The 24,625-nt window shown below is 46.3% G+C and overlaps 1 protein-coding gene and 2 non-coding genes across 3 annotated transcripts in view; all 3 read left to right on the top strand.

The window, feature by feature from the left end:
* The window catches only part of LOC139047299 (uncharacterized), a 1,527,628-nt gene that overhangs the window by 1,307,220 nt on the left and 195,783 nt on the right, over positions 1 to 24,625 (top strand). The window contains exon 23 of the mRNA XM_070521114.1: positions 18,491 to 18,558. Within this exon, the coding sequence (XP_070377215.1) occupies positions 18,491 to 18,558 (68 nt within the window). The remainder of the gene's footprint in view (positions 1 to 18,490; positions 18,559 to 24,625) is intronic.
* Positions 19,213 to 19,285, top strand: TRNAS-UGA (transfer RNA serine (anticodon UGA)). The gene has a single exon. It is a non-coding gene; the product is annotated as a tRNA-Ser (tRNA).
* TRNAS-UGA (transfer RNA serine (anticodon UGA)) lies at positions 19,679 to 19,751 on the top strand. Its single transcript has one exon. It is a non-coding gene; the product is annotated as a tRNA-Ser (tRNA).

Raw genomic sequence — 24,625 nt, 5'->3', positions numbered from 1 at the left:
CTTCATACCTCGTATAATTAGCACACCTCCGTCTTTCCTTGACCCGGGTATTCTGTTGCACACATGCCCTACAGCACCATCCATAACAGGTGGCAGCTCCAAGTCTCGTAAATGCATTTCCGTCAAATCATAATCGCTAATCGCTTCGTCATTCAGCTGCGTTTGATTTTCCACCCCATTTTCCTGCTTGCGGCCCCCTGTACGTTTATGTAACAAATATTCCTGCCTCGATTCGTATCTTTCATGCGTCTTTTTCTACTTCCTCCTAGTCTAATTCTGCGCTTCACTGGAATTTCGGTAGTCAAAACTTAATTTTCCTTCCTGATGGACTGGGCCCACTAAAAAAGCTACTGCCCACGTTGCGAGTCAACGACCAACCAATTTTGCTACACTTTCGCTAAAATGTGTCGCGTCATGCAGAAAAGTGCTTTCTCGGCCTGCTCATTGCACATCTGGGTTGATGACAATCTCATTAAGTTCATTGCCTTAGCTAGCGTCTAAATTTCCCTGTTTACTGCAAACATTGCCGAGTGAATTACCTACCCCGGCCTTTGAAACCCTGGTACCGTGCAGACTTGGATTTGTACTTAGTTTGAAACATTTGGCAGGTCGGTGACCCCTTTAGCTATATGCTTCAAGGTTCCTGCCCCTCGTCCATGCTATACGTCAATCACTCCACTGATTATCATCCCTAAACGCCTCTCCGCTGTTGTGAATGAGAAGAAAGGGGGTTAACCAAGCGTGCCGATTTTTATAAATGATATCAAGAGAAGCCAACAAACAAAGCCGCCAATAACAACATGGGGAAATTACTTGTACTTACTCATGCTAATTGAATTAAATGATAAATAATTAGCAATGACAGTGGATGAATAAACCACTGCCCTAAAATTGTGTCTTACTTGCGTTCTTTGGCTTCAGTTATCAACTCCCTAATCAGTTTTCTCAGAAGACCGCTCACCTAGACTCTTCGTCTGCACCTACCCTCTCTGTTATCGTCGTTTCTTCTTTGCGCAAGTTGGAACCCCCGATATTGACAACTCAACGATTTCCCTCCTTTTCGCCACCGAAAGCTACATTTCAGGCCGCGAGGCCCTTTTGTCTTATCCTTGCCCTTTGAAGTCTTCTTCTGCAGCCGGCGTGTCAGTGTCTGGCCGCCAGTCCCGTTTCCGCCACTCCTTTCCGCCGTGTGATTGTGGCTTGTTTAGCTTTTCTCGCTTCGCAGCCAGCGCCGTACGCGCTGCTCGCACCAAAACGGTCGCCATTGCTTTCCTGAAGTGTGGCCCTCACTTCCGCGTTGACTATCTTTTCTGTATTTCCTTCCTCTGCGTCTGATCACTCTTGCGTTGGTTTTCTAGTTTTCTAACCCGCTTAGCTAGCTTATCCTTCCCATGTTTAGCGTCTGTCTACGGCTCTAGCCCACACTAAATAATGATAAAAGCTGCTCCGTTCGCTTCGTTCAGCGTCTCAATCCGCATCCGTTCCGATGCGGAATAACGCTTGCGCTCAGAATAGAGCACGCGTGGGTTCCCCTTAGTACCATCCATCAACTCGTGCTAACAAGTCGCGATAACCATACTTTAAAAAAGATACAATTATTCCTTAGCTATTTAGACCTATGCAAAAAGCCTTAGAAACTGAAAAACGAGAAAAAGAATTTCTAAAGGTTGCTTGGTTAACCTAACACTGAAAACAATAAACAATTGAGCAAAATTTCAAATTAAGAAAACATCGCTTTGACATGCTGCTCCTGCTGTGCTGAGATGGCTCCTCCACTCGGCACGTCTCTTCCCTTGGGCGTCACTGGAGAGTGTTACACCGATGACCTCGACCCCACAGGATCGCGCGACTTCTGTATATCTCTGTGACGACGTCTACACCGCACTACTGCTGCTAACGTCCCTTGAAAGACGAAGATGTTGCTTTCCAACTGCCCTGTCCTTGCCCGCAGACTCCGTGTCACTTGGCAGTAGAGACGAGCCTGTTCCGGACACGTTAATCGCGTTCTGCCTGTGCTGCCACGCAGCCGCACTGCGCGCCTACGAGGATCAAGCTCCCGGCCCACGCTACGCGCGGAACCGTCAAGTTTGCATCGTCTACCACCAGGAAGGTGTTATCGTCGGCTGCACCGGTGACCTGCCGCGTCGGCCTCTACGTCACAGCATCGGCAGTACAAAAGCACCTTCTTCGTCTTGGCCCCGACACTTGGCAGTAGCGACTAGCCTGCTCCGGACACGTTAATCGCGTTCTGCCTGTGCTGCAGGTTAGTACCAAAAACACACGAATCGCTGAACTTTCTCTTTACGCTCGTCGCTACTGCCAAGGAATCGTTCTTGTAAATCCTCGCCGACTTTGTGTTGCTTACCGTCGTGTATGATGTTTCAGAATGGCTAAAGAAATAGGTAAAATGAAGGAGGAGATGAAGGCAGAGTTTTTGAAACTAAAAGAAGAAATGAGGGCAGAGCTGAAAGAACACCGCGAAGCAGTCGAGCGCCAAATACGGAGCGAGGTCCGTGAATTGAAAATCGAACAACAAGCTTTGGCTAAGAGCCTTGAGTATGCCCACGGAAGCATTAAAGAGCTAACAAAAAAACTGAACGCTGAGACTACAAGAAATGCTAGGTTTGCATCTGAGAACGAGGCGCTTCACGCGAAGCACGCAATGATGGAAAGCACGCTGCAAGACTTAGAAAGGCGCCTTGTTCACATGGAGCAGTACTCGAGGAAGGCCAATCTAGAGATACAGGGAGTAATCGGGAAAGACGAAGAATCTGTGACTGAAATCCTTTCCAAAGTTGGCTCTGCAATAAATCAGCCTATTGACGACGGTGATATCGAGGTTTGCCACCGCGTGCCTACGCGCAACGCTGATAGGTCTCATATTATTGTCCAGTTCAATTCGCGCACAAAACGCGACGCTGTGCTTAAGAAAGCGAAGAAAACTCGACTAACGAACAATGACCTTGGCCTTCAGAACACAACACCAGTTTACGTGAACGAACATCTTTGCCCCGCCCTAAAGAAACTACTTACCATGGCTGTCAAAAGGAAACATGAATACCACTGGAAAAGCGTTTGGTCATACAATGGGAAGATTTTCGCAAAAGCAGCTGATGATTCACCTATTGTGTCGATAACGAATATAAATGATGTCAGCAAGATCTGTGCTCGTCAGGTTACCGGTACACCAAGCGAAGCTCCCGTCGACGTGCGAGGCTCTGCTGTGGTGCAGTGAAGGAAGTTCCGCTTCTGCTTGAAACAGCGAAGACGCGATGAACTATCACGAGTTTTGTTTGCCACACACAGTTCAGCTTTATGATTTATCCTGTGAATCAGCCCTACACATTAATATACGTTCTGTCAACAAGCAGGATTCGATCGCTTTCTTCTTAGACCAATTTTCTTTCAAGTTCAGCATAATCATGTTTTCGGAGACCTGGTATCAAAATGATTCCCAAATATTAAATCTAGCCGGTTACAATGCTTTCTACATAAATCGGAATAGTAAACGAGGAGGTGGAGTTGCCACCTAAGTTACAGATCGAAAAAAAATGCGAAATGGTTTCAGAATTTACCAGAATCACCGACAACTACGAAATTCTTACTCTGGAATGCAAAAAGCAAATTTTATCCGTTATCTATCGCCCTCCGACAGGGGATGTGCTGCGTTTTTTAGATTTATTCGAACAGTTGCTAGATTACATAAGTAAGAACAACTATTACCTAGTTTGTGGTGGGGACTTTAATTTAAATATCCGGGACCAGGATTGGTCTGTCCGTGAGTTCAACACCATGCTGTCTTCATATGGTTTTGTCAACTTAATTACCACTGCAACCCGAGTAACACAATATAGCTCTACTGCGCTTGACCTTCTTATTACCGATATTGACACTACCATTTACAGTGCTGGCACAGTAGCATCAGATTTAAGCGATCATTGCCCAGTCTTCCTTATTTACTCCTCTCGTTCCGCGGAAAGGGATGCCAGATCTAAGCCTTTGATTGTTCAGCGAGTTACACAGGACAGGCTCGTATCATTTAAACAAGACGTCTTGAACCATGGTTGGTCATCTGTGTTTCATAAAAACCAATGTAAATGATGCGTACACAGAATTACTGCAGGCTTTTGTGCGCATTTACACACGACATTTCCCGCTCATAGCGATGAAGGTATCTAAAAAGATACGGAAGCCTTGGGTGACTCAAGAACATATAAACATGATAAAAAAATAAAAATCGCCTCTATCATTCTTTTTTGCGGACGCGTTCAGAAAAAACGCTGAAACAATTTAAGAGATTTAGAAATCACCTTAACAAAGAGTTGCGGCGGTCCAAGATAAACTATTATCAACACATTTTTGGACATATTACTCGGCAACGCCCTGATGTTGCTTGGAAGACAATAAATGATGTTCTCGGTCGTAATACCAGTATGCCTTCTATCAAAACGTTAACAGTAGGCCACCGCGAACTTAAAGGCAAAGAGCATGCAGACTATTTTAATACTCACTTTGTTAATGTAAATGTAGCCGATAATAGCCCACCAGACATCGGCACACAATATAGCAATTTTGTTGACAGTATATTTCTCGTACCAACTAACGAACATGAAATCCACAGCACGTTTATGATATTGCGAAATAGTAAGGCTCTAGATATCGACAACATCCAAGTTGAACCCGTCAAGCATGTTTTGCCGTTCATCACTTCCCCACTTACTTACATCTTTAACTTAGCGATGGAGAGTGGAACTTTTCCTGATGCCATGAAAAAGGCTAGAGTATCAGTAATATACAAGGGGGTAGACAAAAACAATACATCGAATTACAGACCAATCTCTGTTCTATTTGTTTTTTCTAAGGGGTTGGAAAAAATCATACTTTCACGATTAACGAAATTCTTCGACATAAAAAATGTAATAACAGATTCTCAATTTGGCTTCCGAGCGGGAAGATCTACAGAATTAGCGTTATTATCCTTAAAGGAAACCATCCTGGGAAACATTGAACAACAATTGTATACAGTAGGTCTTTTTTTGGATTTTAGTAAGGCTTTTGATCCCATTGACCACGACGTTCTTACGACAAAGCTTACACAATACGGGATTCTCGGGAAACCCTTGGCCTTGCTTGAGTCATACCTGCGTGACCGAGAGCAATGTGTTTTTATTAACAATAACAAATCATCTTTTTTACCCGTCACGCACGGAGTGCCTCAGGCATTTAATATTTATATTAATGACATTGTCCTGATAGACACCGAAATTAAATTTATGATGTACGCTGATGATACCACTTTTACTCTCTGCGGTTCTAATTTAGATCAAACAATTATGAAATGCAATGAAGTTCTCAATAAGGTGTCTTCATGGTCAAAAAAGAATAGACTCAGGATTAATGCAACTAAAACGAAGGCGATCATATTCTGTGCAAACAACAAAAATGTTTCCTCGTCTCATCAGCTTACTTATGAACACCAGCCTGTTGCCATTGTCAGTGACCACAAAACTCTAGGAATATATTTTTCTTCAACTTTGAAATGGGATACTCACATCGCATTTCTTTGTCGAAAGTTATCTGCAGTTACAGGGGTACTATCGCGCTGTCGTAGTATTCTTCCACTACAAGCAAAGCTTCAAATTTACTACGCTCTGTTTTACTCACACATAAACTACTGCAACCTCGTTTGGGCTACCACAACAAAAACTAATATAAGTAAGATTGTCACCATACAAAAAAGAATTATACGGCAAATTTCAAATCATGAACGCACAGATACCACGAAAGAAGCATTTCTAGAGTATAATTTAGTTCGCGCGGATAAAATGTGTGAATTTCGGTTATTGCAGTTGTTTAATTTTTCATCAACTAAAATCGTTAATTACCTCTCTTCTCTGGCATCGTTACAACGTTACTCGTCGACTGTTAAAACGCGCTGCACTGATATGTGGGCGATACCACATTTTCGTACGAATTACAAACTTCAGTCACTTGCTCACAATGTTCCCCTAACACTTAACAAGCACCAAAATACTGCTGGATATAGTAGAAGGCAGCTTCGAACATATGTTGTGCAACTGTAACTAAATAAAAGATCCAGCGTATTGTGAATGACCATTTCGTTTGATATCGTGTTTTGGCCTATTGTGTATTGTTATGTGCAGAGTGTTTGCGATTGCTTATTTATCGTGTTGTAAGACATACTGTTTTTTTTTCATTTTGTGTTTTCATGCCTACTGATTGCGTATAGTGCATTTTGAAATGGTTATTTGAGAATGAACTTCAACTTTGTGTTTTTTCGTTACCTGTTCTCAACTTTGTTTCTTTCTTTCAATACTTAATTTGCTGTTCTTTGACGTATTTGGCAAAACTGATTTCTTGAACTGAAATCGTGTTTGATTCCATTGCTTGCGATTATACCTGTTTTTTTTATGTGACTTGTCCGCTATGCCTTGTAACGGCTTCCTGCGCCTTTTGTCAAGCTGCTCTAGCAGCTTTTAGCCAGGACGCCGTCCAGATGTTTCTGGGAAATAAAATCGAATTGAATTGAATTGAATCTTAGCACCTTGAAAATTACCTGACGCATTGCTGTTACGCTACTCAAGGTATTTTTTCAACGCATGTCTCTTTGTTACTTGCACACAGACCGGCTGATCGACTCGCCTAAAAGAACAAACGCAGGACGGCATTTTCAAGGGTCCCTCATTTCTCGCTCCACAAACACCGTACCGTCCTATTTCCTTCTCTTTCTTCTTGTTCTTTTGTTTTCCTTCCTTTTTTCCTCTGCCGCCTTTCCACTCTGCCGCTCTTGTCCCCTCGTCTTAAGAACCACGCCTGGGGCCGTCAAACGACAGCACTCCTTTTCATTTCACTCTCTCCCTTTACAGTCTGTCGCAACCGACAACGACCACACGTGAGTTGCGTCCACTGATCGTTAAAAAACTTACCTGCCCAGGATGACGAAGCCATCTTTGACGAAGATAGGTCCTGCTATCGAAACGTTAGCTAGCCTTTCTGAGGCACCTTATCCCTATCTATACGCTTCATATCAGATCACAAGTTGGCGGATATCGGTTACTGGCGCACTATTCAACGTCACACCTGCACAGCGTATTATCGCACTTCATGATCGAGTAAACACTGAATAAGTCTGAAGTAATTTCTACAATTCGGCTGCTCTTAACAATGCACTTGTATTTCTACGAGGCAAACTGCGACCTGCAATATTTACGAACCAATCGCGCATCGGACACAGCGGGTCGTCAAAGCAACGTCGAAAGCCAGCATGGTGAGGTTACCTGTTGAGGCAACTTTCCAGAGGACCCTTGTATCTCTCTTGGCTAGTCTATCGGAAAGCGGGTCCTCCAAGCATCAGTAGCTGCTGGACCACTCCGGTCAAGTCGACTTTCTCCCAACTTCCTCTGAAGCACTGTTTCCCGAGTGACGCACAGTTTTAAAGCGAAAGCTTTACTGGCCGCGAACTTGCGAGTTCGCCGTGGCGGTGCTGCGAGGAGGCGCATGACGTCACAACGCGCGCCTCACCGCGGATATTTCTCTCTCACGCTCCCTAGTCACTACTGCGTATGCGCCACTAGTAGCAGCCGCCGCGCCGGCACCGCTTGGTATGACGTCATCCCGCATTCCTCGTCGTCGCGCTTGCCTCCGCTTGGTTCGCCAGCTGCCTCGCATGCCTCATAACATGTCGGAGGATTGAGAAGAAGAGCTCGCGTGTGCCGCAACCCCAGATGAGGCAGCAGTATGGACGACGACAATTCTGATAAGCAGGAGGAGGCCTGGGATTGACATCGGAACGAGATGAAGAGGAAACGAACCGCCCGGGAAACAGACGAAGAGCGCGCCAAACGACTGGCTAAACGCCGCAGCATTGCTAGGCAAGCAGACTAACCTAGACTTGCTTTTGACACGTGCACTTATCTTTATCGGGCGACCACGTTTCACCAATAAGAAATGTAATCGCACAGCGCGGTACGCGCCTGTATGTATCCGAAGTTTCTGGAAAGTTATCGATACTTCTACCCGGCTGTCTTTTGTCGCCGTACCTTGTGTTATCTGATTTCATCGCGTGACGCGAATGGTGTACAACTTTGTGGAAGGCACACGGGTCCCGATGATTAGTCTGGAACATTCGACGACTGATCTGCAAAAGCCGACGCGCTTGACCCGCAGATCAGATTTTCGACGATCGCCGACCGTGTTCGCCGCTATCTTTGTGGTATAAGTGTAGCCTGTTTTTGTGGGCACAGGTTCGCCCAATAAAAGTTAGTTTTGCCTTTCACAGTATTGCTACTGTGTTCTTCAACGTCACCACCACATGACACTATCCACCACATGACACTATCAAGATTACCCAGGGCTAACCATGTCCATGCCTTAGCTTTCGCTACGTATATCTTGCCATAGCTGAGCTAAGCTACTGTCATTTTTGAACACAAAAATGTTTTGACTTCAACGAAAATATTTCCGATCTATGTCCATCAGGCAATCATCGTCATGCAACTCCGTGAAATGATACTTTGGGCCCTTTTAATTGTTTGGAAAGTAAGCATAAGACGTCTAGAAAGGTTTCTTTCATTAAATAAATTGTATACTTTACGTTTATTTCCCACAAGCAGGACATGTAGGTGTCATTAGTTTGGTCATAGAGTAATTATGTAGAAAATATATCTGGCAGCCTAGACTCCTATAATGGTGGTAACAATTGTCGGGCTTGAAATAGTATTGCTCTCTAACCGGCCGGTGTCTGCGGGTGCTATCCGTCACAGCTTGGAGATGACTGCCATTTGGGGTCATTTGCTCCTCTTTAAACATCAGTTTGAACACCTCTCGTTCCGCAAAAATTCGCACATACGCTTCCCACTGTGTAGGTAACAACTACAGTTGACTGCCAGATTTAAAGCCAAGCTTTCTTTAGCTCTTCCTTCGACTTTTCCACTGCTGCAGCTGTTTCGCATGCCGCGTCCAAGGAGTGGTTCAGAGCGTGTATATATATTAACTGAGCGTGGGAGAAACGAAAGGCGATGCGCGAAACTCATTTGGACCTTTCCGTCGTGTAGTATGTGCACAACAACCAATGGAGCTGCCTGGGCTTCGACACATTAGTCTTCGGGACTGGCAACAAAGGCATTAAAGAAACTGCAGAATTCGCCTTTCTACTAACGTGGAGGACCACAGGGAAAAGGAGGGAGAGAAGGCAGAAAATGGGTAGAACCGAATAACTCTCGCCACTCTTCGTTCGCAGTTGTCATGCAGGGGAGGGGAGGGGGGGCGAGAAAAAGGTGACGTGTAAAAATAGTAATTGTGACAGCGGTGGTGGGCCAACTGAAAGTACAGTACGATGCGTTGCTGCTATTTGTGAAAAGTAAACATGCAAATTTGACAACTGACGCAGACAGAGACGCAAAAAGCGCCTTAGTGCCTAGGCGATACTACATAAGCGGTCGCACGTCAAATCAACACTCCTGTGCCCACTGCGGTAGCTTTGTGACTGAGGCATTGCTCGAGGTTTACGAGTTTTATCGCAACCGCGGCACCCACATTTCGATGGGAGTGAAAACCAGAAACGCTACTGCACCTATATTTAGGGGCAGGTTAAACATCATCATTGCTTCAAAATTATTCTGGAGTTCGCCACTACGGCGTACCTCATATTCCGATTACGGTCACACACGTACAGCTCCGTATTACACTTTAACATTTCCACCAAAGTGCGATTTGTCATGTGAGGCAAGGCTCAACCCTCTCAGAGATTATGACCGATGGCGCGCAACAATGCCTCAAGCAAACACGTCCCCCTGTGTGTTTTGTGTACTACGCAGGCACGCAGCAGCGGTGCACGCAAGGTAATGTTTAACATCAACTCACGACTTTCGTATTAGACTAAACGCTCAAGAAATGAAACATTCGCCTTTATAAATACCACATTAAGTTTCACTTTAAGAATGTCGGATCAGCATAATTTTATTGCTCAGATTGAGCAGCATTCCCATGATACCCTGGCATGTTATCGATAGATCACAAACTGTGTCGGAAAGCCACCCAGTAGGCTCATACTTATCGCACTCTTGGAAAACTGATTTGAAAGCATTGTTAAAAGTATCAGCTACTGCCATGACTCCTGTAATAAAATTAATTATCGACATTTATTTTATCTTTCCCTTCTATTCTGTCCCTTAAATGATGCCAGAACTTATTCTGGTAAAATTTACTACATTCGGCTACGTTACAGGAAAGAAATTTCCTCCTGGCTGTATTCAGTTTTGCTGAGAGGTTCGTTTTGGGCTCAACAAATAAAGAAAAAGGAGCTCCGTGCCTTTTTTGGCTCCCATTCTCGGGCCAATACTGACGTCACGCTTTGATTCAAGGTAGCATCGTCGCTTTACGCAATATGTGCCTCTGTTTAGGCATCCCTTGCTTACGGGTGCCTTGTGCATGCGTATTTATGCATGTCTGCTTTATATTTCGAAGCTACTCTAGCAACTGTGAAATCTTCCTTGTGTCACGTGGTAGTGACGGTGAAGAAAGAAAACAGTAGCAGTACTGGGAAAGACAAAACTAGCTTTTATTGGGCGAACCTGTGCCCATAGAGAAAGAAATTTCAACAAGAGCGGACACTCCCATAGAGCCCAGCGGCCGAATTGACTGTAGCGCACCAAGCGGATGTTGTTGATCCTTCCGGTTTCGGTTTTGTGCGCGCGCGTTTTGAACACCAGTTGGTACAGGCCGCGCCGGCTCCGCTGCTCGGCGCGGCATTCATTTTTTTCGCTTCTGCTGAACCTCGCGTGGCCTTGGCGTGGAATCGTTTCATTTTTAAGTAGAAATGATTGCGATTGACCTTTACAATACTGCGCCGAATCTGTCAGCTGCAATTTCATAAAGAAAACGAAAGACGTCTTCTGAAATGATGAAATGTTTATTTTGCTCTATATAAATGCTCGTTCCGGGCTTCTTCTGCATTCATCCAAAGTTGTGGCACCAGGTAAGCAGCAGTCGTTGCCGTACGATGCTCCACCGGATTCCATCAGCTGAAAGAAAGTAAATTACAAGCATGCATCATTTCGGTATATTGACCTAACAGGAGTATTGCGTGTAGAGGCGAAACATGCGTAAGTGGTGAATGAGTGGCATTACAGATAAATTCACTTTTAGGTACATTTCGCAGCAAAGACTCGTCCCAAACAATGCCATAAATGTGAACATCCGATTTTCAAGCACCCCTCCTTTCCCGGGCATTATTTCCAGCACTTTAAGTGCACAAATACGCGGCTGACTGCGCGTTTCCCAAACAAATTAACTTGGCCTCAGTCGACACGATGGTACGCCAAGTACACAAAGGTGGCTACAACACAGGCTCAGCCAGACCATGTTACACGCTCGCATAATGCCTTCTAATCACACTAAAGTCAGACTCGTGGGTGCAAAGCCTGTTTTCAGTCCCTCAGAATACATAAATGTCATGTTCTTGAGCTCCTCCGTGTTATCTTTTACGCGTCCTGCCGGCGCATGCAACACTCCCGCGTTATCACTCTCGGCAATCGCTCGTCGCGTTTTTGAGAAGCGTGAGTACCGAAATAAAGTATATGTTGTTGCAGGGCTATAAAATGCGTCACAAACTTGTCCCACTAAAATTCAGTACACGCAAAACTAACTCACTATGGCTGGCTTGCTTTTTTGCTAACAGCTTCACAACCCCACGCGCGGCGAGCAAGCCTCGAGATATCCCAAAAGGTTACGAAATAAATTACAATACTTTTTCGGGTCAGAGAATGCGTCACGAACTTCTACCGGTTAGATTCAGTACACGCGAAACTAACGGCGGCACACAGCCGAGCTGCTTTTCGCTAACTGCATCAATTAGCCGGGCGCGGCAACCGTGTTTCTAAACAACCCCAAATATAACGACGTTAGTTACAATAATGTTGGGGGCCACAGAATGCGCCAAAACTTGTCTGTTTTAGGCGCTACGACGTAGTGCATGCACATACACGCGCAAATGCGTCACACAGCCAAGTCGGTTTTCGCTTACTGCGTCAATAAGCCGGGCGCGGCAAGCGTGCCTAAAAACTACCGAAATAAGTTACAGTAATGTTGAGGCTCATAGAAAGCGTCGCAAACATCTCCCAGAACGAGGCATTAACTCAATTTAACTGCGCCCGGACGGCGGTGCTGTTTTTCGCTAACTGCGCCACTCGCACTAAGCCTAAATGTAATTAAAATGAGCCGCACACTGTCAAACACAATTTCTCACCTTGCCGTAGTCCAGTAGTGCAGCGGTGCCATGTCGAAATGCAGACGAGACGCAAGAGAAGCATAGAGAAGGCCGGGAGCCCAATAAAATGGGCTGTATCCAAAACAAACGCGTCGCCGAGCACGCGAGCTTCGCACGTACGACCATCCTCCCTCACTCCTGCGGCTTGTCTGGCGCATGACGTATGCACACGCGTCTGGCGGGCCGCTAGCTTGTTGCTAGGCAACGCAACAAAAAGTTGCAAACTATAAGTTCATTTACACGCAAAACTTTTCCACTTTTAGTGGGAAGGAATAAAAAAAATGAAAGGTTGTCTGGAAGTTTATTTCACATTCTTTTTTTCTGATGCTCGCGTCAACTAACGGCTGTTGTTGAAACTAGGCGTGACGTGTATCCTGTTGCCAGTTTTTGAAGAGTGTCCCCTCTTGTTGAATTTCTCTATGCTGTGCCCACAAAACAGGCTACACTTAAAGCACAACGATAGCGGCGAACACAGTCGGCGATCGTCGAAAATCTGATCAGCGGGTCAAGCGCGTCGGCTTTTATAGAGCAGTCGTCGAATGTTCCATACTAATCGTTGGGACCCGCATGCCTTCTACAATGTTCTACACCATTCGCGTCAAGCGATGAAATCAGATAACACAAGGTTCGGCGACAACAGACAGCGGATAGAAGCATCGACAACTTTCCAGAAACTTCGGATAAATGCAGGCGCGTCCCGCGCTGTGCGTTAACATTTGCTAGGCGGCAAAACGTGTCGCTCGATAAAGATAAGTACACGCGTCATTACCCCCCTCTTAAAAGCATCGACCCGATGCTGCAAACAAACAAAAGTAATAAACAAAAGCACTCGCAGCAAAGAAAAGAACAAAAATGACGAAGTGCGTCAGTGTCCGTAAAACGGTTTAAGGCGCACCACGTGGACCACTTCAGATCGTGCGCGGCGCCGCTGTGAATGCGAAATGCCGTCTGGCACGACCTCATAGTCCAGAACGCCAATACGTCGGAAGACCTTGTAGGGTCCGAAATAGCGTCGGAGTAGTTTCTCACTGAGTCCTAGTCTGCGTAGTCCTCATCACTTGTAATATGGTTTTGATGGAGTGCATGCCTAATGGTGTCCCACTTGAAAAACACATCAGGAAATTTCAGTCTGCCGTATTTTGGGACGTTGTTTCTGTCGTTTTATTGTCGGTTGTTCGGTTCTTTGTAGTGTGATGTCCTGTGGTCGAAAGTTCTGTAGTTGTTCATCAATTTTTATTTAACAATAGACATATACCTCTTTTTGGCTATGTAAATCGGTTAGTACAAAAAAGAAAAATATTAAAGTGAAAGAAAACGCTTCCCAGCCGAGGATTCTAACTTGGGACCTGAGGATCCTGAGCCAAGCATCTCACCACTGCACCACGCCGAACGTGTATCTAAGTGTACATTTGGGCTCTGTCAACAGTAAGAATCTCTTCCTGCGTTGATGTTTACATTTGCATTTTAAAAGCCAAGACACGCTTTTACTACACCGCGTCAACTGCCTCATCTCTAGAAGAGGAAAAGTGTTGTTACCATCAACAGGTACATCGTGGAGTGCTAGAACATCGATTTTGCTGTACGATATCCATATTATACAAAAAATTCTGAAATAGACAATGGTGACCGGGGACACTCTTAGGTTTGTTACTGCTAATTTCGACAGTTATCTCTCGCTCTTTACACTTTTGAGCGTGCCATATAATTCGTGTGTTTCATGCAAAATAGCTACATAAACCTTCGTGGATGAGTGTTCATTCTGAAAGCATACTGGCTTCTCACGGCAGCGCTGTACCAGAGTGATGAGACCCGAGGGAAACAGCCTTTCAAGCAACTTTGTGGATGAACACAAAACTTCTTTTTCGCTGCGCAAAAGTTTATGCAATATTTCTGGGAAATTAACTAATGTGTCAGTGAAACGGCATATGCAAGCCCACAGGCCTGTGTGTCATATCTTACCAAATAACACAAAACGGATACGCAGCCATTCCCGCAGGTGGTATGATTTTGTTCAGCGGCCGATTTGGAGGAGGTCGATGCGGTGTTTCTGGTGCCTCATCGTCACGGCACATTTATAACAATCGGCCACTTCGACGTTAATACCGATGTTGGTGCTATCAGCATTGCCGGCTTCAGAGAAGCACGATTGAATACCTCGCCGGAGAAAAGTACAGTCTACACCACCGTTGCGAAATTGGCATATAAATTTAAAGCGTCATGATGGAAAGCACTTCTTTCGCGGCGTCAGAACTTATGTCGCTGCCACAGAAAGTGGCACATTTCTAACGCCAAGACAGAAAATCTGTAGTCCTGGCAGGGAGTTCCTGTTGCGACGTGAGAATTGCTGTTGCGATAGAAAGTTGTTGTTGCGACTTCATAAACTCTTGTTGTCGCGAAAGAACGTTTCTGTAGCGACTTCAGAACTCTTGGCCGTCGCGACCAACTGTTTCTGTCGAGACGTCGGAATTGCTTTTGTAACGTCAGAGTCGCTGTTACGATAGAAAGCCGTTGTTGCGGCTTGAGAACTCTTGTTGTCGCACAAGAACGTTTCTCCTGCTACTTTAGAACTCTTCGTCGTCGCGACAGAATATTTATGTGGCGACGTCAGAATCGCTGTCAGGATAGAAAGCTGTTGTCACGACTTTAGAACTCTTGTTGTCGCGACAGAACGTTTCTGTTGCGACTTCAGAACTCTTGGTCTTCGCGACAGAATGTTCCTGTTGCGACATCAGAATTTCGGTCGTAACGTCAGAAATGTCTGTCGCAACTACAAAAACGTCAGGAATTTATGTCGTACAACAGAAATTTTTGTAGTGGCGACAGGAATTCCTCCTTTTTCAACTCGGCTGTATCTTGTGAGTGTACAGTATCTTCGATTGGTGCCAAAAAGCGTGCACTCGCCAAGAATCAAATAAAAATAAAGAACCGACGTTTTGGGCCCCGTACGGGTCCCTTGATCACAATGAAGATGTAAGCATGAGCGCGCGGCTATTTATGGGTGAGGTGGCGCAGTGTTCGGGTTTATATCTCAGGAAGATTACCCCGCGTCCTGTTTATCGTGTCTCTAGTTGATTGAATGTGACATGATTCTAAAAGGAAACGGGCAGATAAGTGTTTTTCTTTTGCGATGATGGCTGCCGAGTCCCAGTCAATGATGTGTCCAGTTAGTTCGTGATGTTCCGCCAGGGCGTTCGTGGCTGTGTGGTCCTTGGCGAAGTCATTCTTGTGTTGTTTCAAGCGCCGTTAGAAATTTCCGCTCTCGCCGATGTACGACACGTCATACTCCTTGCAGGGTATCTTTTATATCACACCGGGGTAGTCCGCGTGTTGCAAAGGGTCTTTTGCGCGTACCAGCTGTTGGCCAAGTTTTCGGGAAGGCACGTGGGTGATTTGAACACCGCAGCCCTTAAAAATTTGCACCAGGGTTTCGCTTGTTTCCAATGTGTAGGGTACCGCCGCGCGCTTCACTGTTGCTTTCGCCGTTTCACGGCGGGGCTTCGCTGCTTTGCGCTCCGGCGTTCTGAGCAGTTGTCTAGGGTAGCCATTGTTTAACAGGTCCCTTTTCACAACCTGTAGCTCTTGCCAACATTTCGTGGGGCTGGAGCAGACGCGGAATGCCCGGGAGAAGAGCGCTGCTGCGACGGATTGCTTTTGCCCAATTGGGTGCGCCGAGTCGACGCTCAGGTACCTTCCCGTGTGCGTTGGCTTTCTGTAGACACTAGTCCTCAAGCCGCTTGAAGTCCTCTCTACGAGGAAATCCAGGAAGGGAATTGGCCCATTGTTTTCCTCTTCAGCCGTGAACTGTATACTCGGCTTAAAGGGAAGCTGAAAGGTTTCCCAAAAAAAATGAGTGAACATCTGTACCTAGAGGTTGTCAACCCTCCGAATTCGAATATCCTATCGAAATTGAGCGAAAGAAAGCGCAAATATATTTTATTTCGACGAAAAGTGCAGCAGCGGACACGCCCAGCTCACGCGTCTCGTTTCCGCCTGTGATTGGTCGGGCGCCTCGTGACGTCAACTCTAGTAACCTACCGCTGCCGCTACACATGAAGCACGGTGCCAGGTAGTTTGGTGCTGTTTTTCTGAGACGGTAATGGAAAATTTAGAGAGACTGCATTTTTCTGAGTCCGGCATTACACCCTACATGTACGAGCCGATTGCGAAGAGCCGGCCTCTCGAAGAAGCAAACGATGCTGGTGCGAGCAGTGCTTTCGACTTGAACGAAAGCAAAGTCTTGGGATCTCCTCGTGTTGGAAATGCTCTTTGGTGAATATGTTTTTTGCAAAGCGATCTAGTGATCTCGCCGATCTTTCGCCAATCTAGTGAGCTCGTTTCCGGTCAAACAACTGTAGTGTTGTGTTCCTGCATGCCTCCTCGTGGAAAGTAAGCGGGTATACGATCGTCGGCATTTGTGCGCTGTCCAAAGCTGTCGGCAATCTACAAAGATGGTTTAAACCCGTGAAAAGCTTCCCGGTTCATGCAGTACGTGTAGTGACCTTCATCTGTTGACTACCACGTTGATTACCACTCACGTTGACTACCACGCACGTTGACTACCACTCTACATACACGCAGACGCACCAACAAAGGAATGCAGGGTCGATCGAAGGAGAATACCATGGCACGCACGCAGAAACAAGCGTGGTCAGGCACGGTCGCGGACGCTGCGAAGGAACGAAACACTAGAGTTGACGTCACAACACTGCGGTTTCCGGTCTCCGCTCGCATCGTCAGCGTCAGCAGCAGCGCGCGGCATTCGATGGGGGGCGGAGCTACAGCGCAATTTCAACCGACGATGACGTCGCTCCTAATTGAAAAAAAGAAAATTACCTACATGGTTTATAAGGTTCCCGCATCCGTATATGAGCGCTTTATTAAATTCGACAGATTCTTCAGCTTCCCTTTAAAGGAATTTAGGTTCTCGAGGAAATGTGCTGCGTGCCGGCTAGGGATAATGCAGAAGCAGTCCTCCACGTATCTTAGAAATAGCTTTGGCCGCGCCCCGAATGAAGATAAGGCGGCACTTTCCAGATCCTCTAGAGCAATGTTGGCGCAAACGACCGATACAGAGGCTCCCATCGCTGTGCCGAACACTTGCTTTTAATACTGCTTGTTAAAGACGAAGTACGTATTCTCAAGGCAAAATTTCAGAAGGCAGCAAATGTCGTGGGATTCGAATAGCGTGCGTTGGGGCAAAGAAGAGTCAGCCTCGAGAAGTTTCCTGCAGCACTCAACCGCGAAGCGATCCGTCACAGCAGCGCTCTTCTCCCGGCTATTCCGCGTCTGCTGCAGCCCCACGAAACGTAGGCAAGAGCTACAGGTAGGAGCGCAAAGCAGCGAAGCCCCGCCGTGAAACGGCGAAAGAAACAGAGAAGCAAGCGGTGGTACCCTACACAGTGGGAACAAGCGAAACCCTGGCGCAAATTTTTAAGGGCTACGGTGTTCAAATCGCGCACGTGCCTTCCCGAAAGCTTGGCCAACAGCTGGTGCGTGCAAAAGACCCTTTGCAACACACGGACTACCCGGGTGTGATATAAAAGATACCCTGAAAAGAGTGTGACGTGTCGTACATCAGCGAGAGCGGAAATTTTAAACGGCGCTTGAAACAACAGATGAATAACGTCGCCAAGGGCCACACAGCCGCAAACACCCTGGCAGAACATCACGAACTGGACACATCATTGACTGGGACTCGGCAGCCATCACCGCAAAAGAAAAACATTTATCTGCCCGTTTGCTTTTAGAATCATTTAACATCCAATCAACTAGACACACGATAAACAGGATGCGGGGTAATCTTCCCGAGATATACACCCGAACACTGCGCCACCTCACCCGCAAATACCCGCGCGCTCATGCTTACATCTTAATTGTGATCAGGGGACCAGTACGGGGCCCGAAACGTCGGTTCTTTATTTTTATTTCATTCTTCGTGAGTGAACATTTTTTGGCACACTTATGTTTCCTCACCGGATGAGTTGTCGTCGAACACTTGACTAAGTGTCTTCGATTGGTGCCAATGACATTTATGAAACTTACTCAATACTAGCTACGCCACCCGGAAAGATATTGAAATGAACGTTCTGCAAAACGGACAATTCTCGTCGATGTTTGCGCCAAATTATTTAAATTTTCAAGAAATCAATTCGCCCCATGTTTCAACGTTCCTTGATGAAAGCGCGTCACCACCTTATGTTTCAGAGAAACGTACGTTATCATGGCACTCGGGGATTTTCTAAGGGCTTTTTTCCGGGCTCTTTTCGCCGAAGGTAAGCGAGCTGTCGGTGGTTTTTGCAGAGCATTTAAAGAGCAGCTCAAATATTTATTTGTGATGAATAACACCCACACACGCACACACAGACACACACACACGCATATATATATATATATATGTGTATATATATATATATATATATATATATATATATATATATATATATATATGAGAAACTAACAAACACTGACACCAAGTACAACATAGGGGAAATTGCATGTGCTTAATGAATCAAATAAAGTAATGATAAATTAATGGAAATTTTTTCATCCACGTTAATTTCCATTAATTTATCATTACATTATTTCATTTATTAGGCACATGCAATTTCCCCTATGTTGTACTTGGTGTCAGTGTTTGTTGGCTTCTCATTATAGACTAATAAATATCGGGTCCCTCGGTTAACCCCCTTTCATCTCGTTTATTACATAACGAGGGTCTCGAATCCGGTAACATTGATGCCTTCAGGTAGCATATGTGGATTTATTGACCAGTTGCCTTCACCCGAAAAGATCACGTTCTCGTGACGCCTGCGGCAAAAAAGACGTTCCACGTCCGCCGCCAAGGTCTGTGAGTGGGGGCGCTGGCTAACACTCCCAGGGTTCTATTAGTACACATATATACCCAAGAAAGTGGATGGGGAAACGCCGCCGCGGTAGCTCAATTGGTAGAGCATCGCACGTGACATACGAAGGTTGTGGGTTCGGTTCCCACCTGCGGCAAGTTGTTTTTTCATCCACTTTAATTTCCATTAATTTCTCATTACTTTATTTCATTTATTAAGCACATGCAATTTCCCCTATGTTGTACTTGGTGTCAGTGTTTGTTAGCTGCTCATTATAGACCAATAAATATCGGGTCCCTCGGTTAACCCCCTTTCTTCTCGTTTATTACATAACGAGGGTCTTGAATCCGGCAACATTGATGCCTTCAGGTAGCATATGTGGGGTTATTGACCAGTTGTCTTCACCCGAAAAGATCACGTTGTCGTGACGCCCGCGGCAAAAAAGACGTTCTACGTCCGCCGCCAAGGTCTGTGAGTGGGGGCGCTGGCTAACACTCCCAGGGTTCTACTAGTAGACATAAATACCCAAGAAAGTGGATGGGGAAACGCCGCCGCGGTAGCTCAATTGGTAGAGCATCGCACGTGACATACGAAGGTTGTGGGTTCGGTTCCCACCTGCGGCAAGTTGTTTTTTCATCCACTTTAATTTCCATTAATATCTCATTACTTTATTTCATTTATTAAGCACATGCAATTTCCCCTATGTTGTACTTGGTGTCAGTGTTTGTTAGCTGCTCATTATAGACCAATAAATATCGGGTCCCTCGGTTAACCCCCTTTCTTCTCGTTTATTACATAACGAGGGTCTCGAATCCGGCAACATTGATGCCTTCAGGTAGCATATGTGGGTTTATTGACCAGTTGCCTTCACCCGAAAAGATCACGTTGTCGTGACGCCTGCGGCAAAAAAGACGTTCCACGTTCGCCGCCAAGGTCTGTGAGTGGGGGCGCTGGCTAACACCCCCAGGGTTCTATTAGTACACATAAATACCCAAGAAAGTGGATGGGGAAACGCCGCCGCGGTAGCTCAATTGGTAGAGCGTCGCACGCGACATGCGAAGGTTGTGGGTTCGGTTCCCACCTGCGGCAAGTTGTTTTTTCATCCACTTTAATTCCCATTAATTTATTACTTTGTTTCATTTATTAAGCACATGCAATTTCCCCTATGTTGTACTTGGTGTCAGTGTTTGTTGGCTTCTCATTATAGACTAATAAATATCGGGTCCCTCGGTTAACCCCCTTTCTTCTCGTTTATTACATAACGAGGGTCTCGAATCCGGCAACATTGATGCCTTCAGGTAGCATATGTGGGTTTATTGACCAGTTGTCTTCACCCGAAAAGATCACGTTGTCGTGACGCCCACGGCAAAAAAGACGTTCTACGTCCGCCGCCAAGGTCTGTGAGTGGGGGCGCTGGCTAACAGTCCCAAGGTTCTACTAGTACACATAAATACCCAAGAAAGTGGATGGGGAAACGCCGCCGTGGTAGCTCAATTCGTAGAGCATCGCACGTGACATACGAAGGTTGTGGGTTCGGTTCCCACCTGCGGCAAGTTGTTTTTTCATCCACTTTAATTTCCATTAATTTCTCATTACTTTATTTCATTTATTAAGCACATGCAATTTCCCCTATGTTGTACTTGGTGTCAGGGTTTGTTAGCTGCTCATTATAGACCAATAAATATCGGGTCCCTCGGTTAACCCCCTTTCTTCTCTTTTATTACATAACGAGGGTCTCGAATCCGGCAACATTGATGCCTTCAGGTAGCATATGTGGGTTTATTGACCAGTTGCCTTCACCCGAAAAGATCACGTTGTCGTGACGCCCGCGGCAAAAAAGACGTTCTACGTCCGCCGCCAAGGTCTGTGAGTGGGGGCGCTGGCTAACACTCCCAGGGTTCTATTAGTACACATAAATACCCAAGAAAGTGGATGGGGAAACGCCGCCGCGGTAGCTCAATTGGTAGAGCGTCGCACGCGACATGCGAAGGTTGTGGGTTCGGTTCCCACCTGCGGCAAGTTGTTTTTTCATCCACTTTAATTCGCATTAATTTATCATTACTTTGTTTCATTTATTAAGCACATGCAATTTCCCCTATGTTGTACTTGGTGTCAGTGTTTGTTGGCTTCTCATTATAGACTAATAAATATCGGGTCCCTCGGTTAACCCCCTTTCCTCTCGTATATATATATATATATATATATATATATATATATATATATATATAATATTCAAACAATGAAAGCAGACGAACTTTATTGCATATATTTTTACTGACCTTTCGACCAGAGGACCGGCCTTCGTCGGGATGATTCATTACCATGACGGCGGGTCCTGCGACCGAATCACCACTAAACATATAAGCTTTATCGTTCGTCTTTTTTTTTCTTTGAATATTGTACCTGTGGGCCTGGCGCGAAAACCTTCCTCTAGTATGCGTATACTTGTATATTTATATATAGTAAGGAAGATAGCGAACGTGAGCGCAAGGTCAGCAGCATCGGCAGCATGCCGCATCAAGTGCCGCGGCAGAGGCTCGTGCTAGGGGACTGTGCTCGGTGCATGCTACAGCGGGCTGTCGTTAGAAACCTCAATAAATCTCCTTGATATTTGTTGGAGGTGTGGAGTAACGTTGCAATCTACCATCCTGGAACTCCGTTCTTGGACGCTACCCTCTGTCATGCCAGACGCCGACCAGCAGACTCTTCCATGGCCACCCATCCCTTGCGCTAGCACCGTTCGCCAGCGGGAGCCTCCGATCTTCAGAGGAACCGATGACAACAACGTTGAAGAGTGGCTGTCGTCCTACGAATGGGTGAGCGTTCACAACAATTGGAATGACTCGGACAAGTTGGCTTACGTATCGTTCCACCTCGCGGACATGGCCAGTTACTGGTTCAGAAATCATGAGAGGGCTATCCGAACGTGGTCGGCGTTCTAGACGTCGATAACAGAACTACTTGACCGACCGGCCGTGAGGAAACTCCGAGCCAAGCATCGTTTGCGTACACACGCACCGGACCCGGATGAGACATTAACCAGCTGTACAGAAGACGTCCTCGATTTGTGCAGGTGCGTGGCGGAAGCGCAAAAGATCAAGCACGTCATGAAGGGACTTGATGATGACGCGTTCCAGATGCTTCTGGCCAAATAACCGCGCACAGTTGGTAACGTTATCAGCTTGTGTCCGAGCTATGATCAATTACGTAAGCTGCGCGCTCTGACAAGGCAACATCCCACACCAAATGCGATGTCACACTCCAGCCTGGCCACCGGCCCCGAACAAGCCTCCTTGATAACCCAAATCAAGGATTTAGCGAAGTCGCACGACAGCTATCTATGGTGTCCGTCACTCAGGAGTCTGCCAGCACTTTGCCCTCTCATCTCCGCAACGTGATCCATGAAGAGGTTGCGGAAGCGCTACCGGCTGTTCACCAGCAGGATGTCGTGGCTACACCGCTTACTTATGCGACGGTTGCTGCGATCGCCCCTCGCAGTGTGCACGTAGGTGGCTTCCAGCAGCCTGTGCACCGCCCTCCCCATCCCGTCCCTCAGACCACCACTGCCGTCGCTAACCCGTGGCGTACGCCAGACAATCGCCCTACATGCTTTGCATGTAGGTAAGCCGGTCATGTGGCAAGGTTCTGCCGCCGCTGATCGCAGGCGTTCGATGACGATCGACGAGCGCCCTGCGTGCCATCTGATCTAAATGCGCCTTACGGACCCTTCCACCCATCACCAGCTTGCTCCCAGACGGATCGCCACACTTGCTTCGAACGCTTCCGGTCATCCTCCCCACATCACCAGTCGCTTTCCCCTATGCACCGACGACCCGTCTCTAAAGGCTCAACCAGACGTACGCGTTCCAATGCGTCCGCACGCGCCGCACCAGGTCTGGGCACGTACAGTCGTAAAATTTATGAGCGTGAACACGGGAAAGCGTGCCAAACTGTACAATCAGCGCAGTCTAGCGCACGCTGGCAGTAACTTCGCGAACGAGATGTTCGCGGCTAAGGCTGTTAGATCAGCGGATGCACTCCCAGTCAGCTCCCGCTCACTGTCTACTTCGCACAGCGATAACGGATAACTGATAACAAAGGCGCGGGTACTAAGCGGCTGTCACTTTCCCATGCATGCGCAAAGCGATAATCTGATGCGGGTTCCCAGCCGCTAAAGCAACATGTGTTCCTTTCTAAAAGGAGTGCCTGGATCTTGGGCGTGCGAATTTGTAACCAATGGCAAGGAAACCTATGCATATGGTCATTTTGATGTTATTACCATTTCATCGCCGCTCAGATATTCTCAATAGTGGAGTACGGTATACCTTATAATTGCAGATCGACTTTCCGGGTGCGAAAAGAAAACAATAAAATTACGTTTTAAAATAACCTTTACCAGTGGTTTCATCGAGGTGGCGCCTTCAACAGTCATGCACTACTACAACTAAAGATACGTTTTGACATCTTGAGGAATGCCATTGCTGCTTCTCTCAATATTTCGCATTGTAGTGGCTTCAGTTGTGTGAAAAATTGACCATAAGCTAAGTCTGCAAAGACGCTCACGTTTTGCGTTCTCTTATGTGTGAATATATTTTATATATACAGATATGTTTTCAAGTAAAACACTACTGACTAGTTTGCGTGCATATATGTCAAAGACAAAACACAAGCACTGCACAGTTTGCGGTTAGGAGAATCATTTTATTGAGAGTGGAGGAGAAAGAAGAATTTAGCAAAAATCAACTGCTACTCGCACTACAGCGAGAACTGTGGAAAGCATCCTGCACTTAAGGTAACTGTGAACATTTTCGCCTGCTTCTAGTAGCGAGTTGCACAGCCTTTTAGGCGAATGACATCAGCCATCCTCTTCGGTAAAGAAGAGTAGAGGGAGGCAACAAATGCGCCATCTTCACGGAGCCGCTCCCATTCTTCTTGCACCGCTTGCCAAAGGCCGTCAGCATTCGTACTTTGAAGCGGACGCCGCACCAAGCGTTGCTTCATCCGCCCCCAAACATTCTCTATAATATTCAGGTCAGGACTTTTTGGAGCCCACTGCAGGACCTCTACACTTTCGTCTTCCAGCAGCTCCTTGACACGGCGAGACGTGTGTATAGGGGAAAGGTCCTGTTGAAAGATGAAACTGCCGTTGGGAAAGGGTCCTTGGCGAGCGTAAGGCAGCATAACGTCCTTTAGAAGTTCGCTGTAACGGGCGGATGTCAAGTGGCCCTCGATACGGACCAGCGGTCCCAGTCCGAGATGCGAGAGGGCTCCCCAGGTATTTACTGTTGTGCGGCCGCTCGCGGCTACGCTTTGAATATTGGTCGGATGGTGCCTGCAAATAAAGAGTGCGCGCACGGACAATAAGCACAAATGTGCAAAGAGGATATAAAGCTTCTTGAATGAGACTGGCGAACACTAAACTCATTCTAGCATTTGCAGCCGAAGATTTCAATTTCGAACTGCAGTCGACACCGTTAATTAAGAAGCCATTGATTGC

This window comes from Dermacentor albipictus, chromosome 7, assembly GCF_038994185.2.
Source record: "Dermacentor albipictus isolate Rhodes 1998 colony chromosome 7, USDA_Dalb.pri_finalv2, whole genome shotgun sequence".
NCBI classification, from domain to species: Eukaryota; Metazoa; Arthropoda; class Arachnida; order Ixodida; family Ixodidae; genus Dermacentor; species Dermacentor albipictus.
Note: the sequence above shows the minus strand (reverse complement) of the source record. Positions and strands in the feature narration are given on the sequence as shown.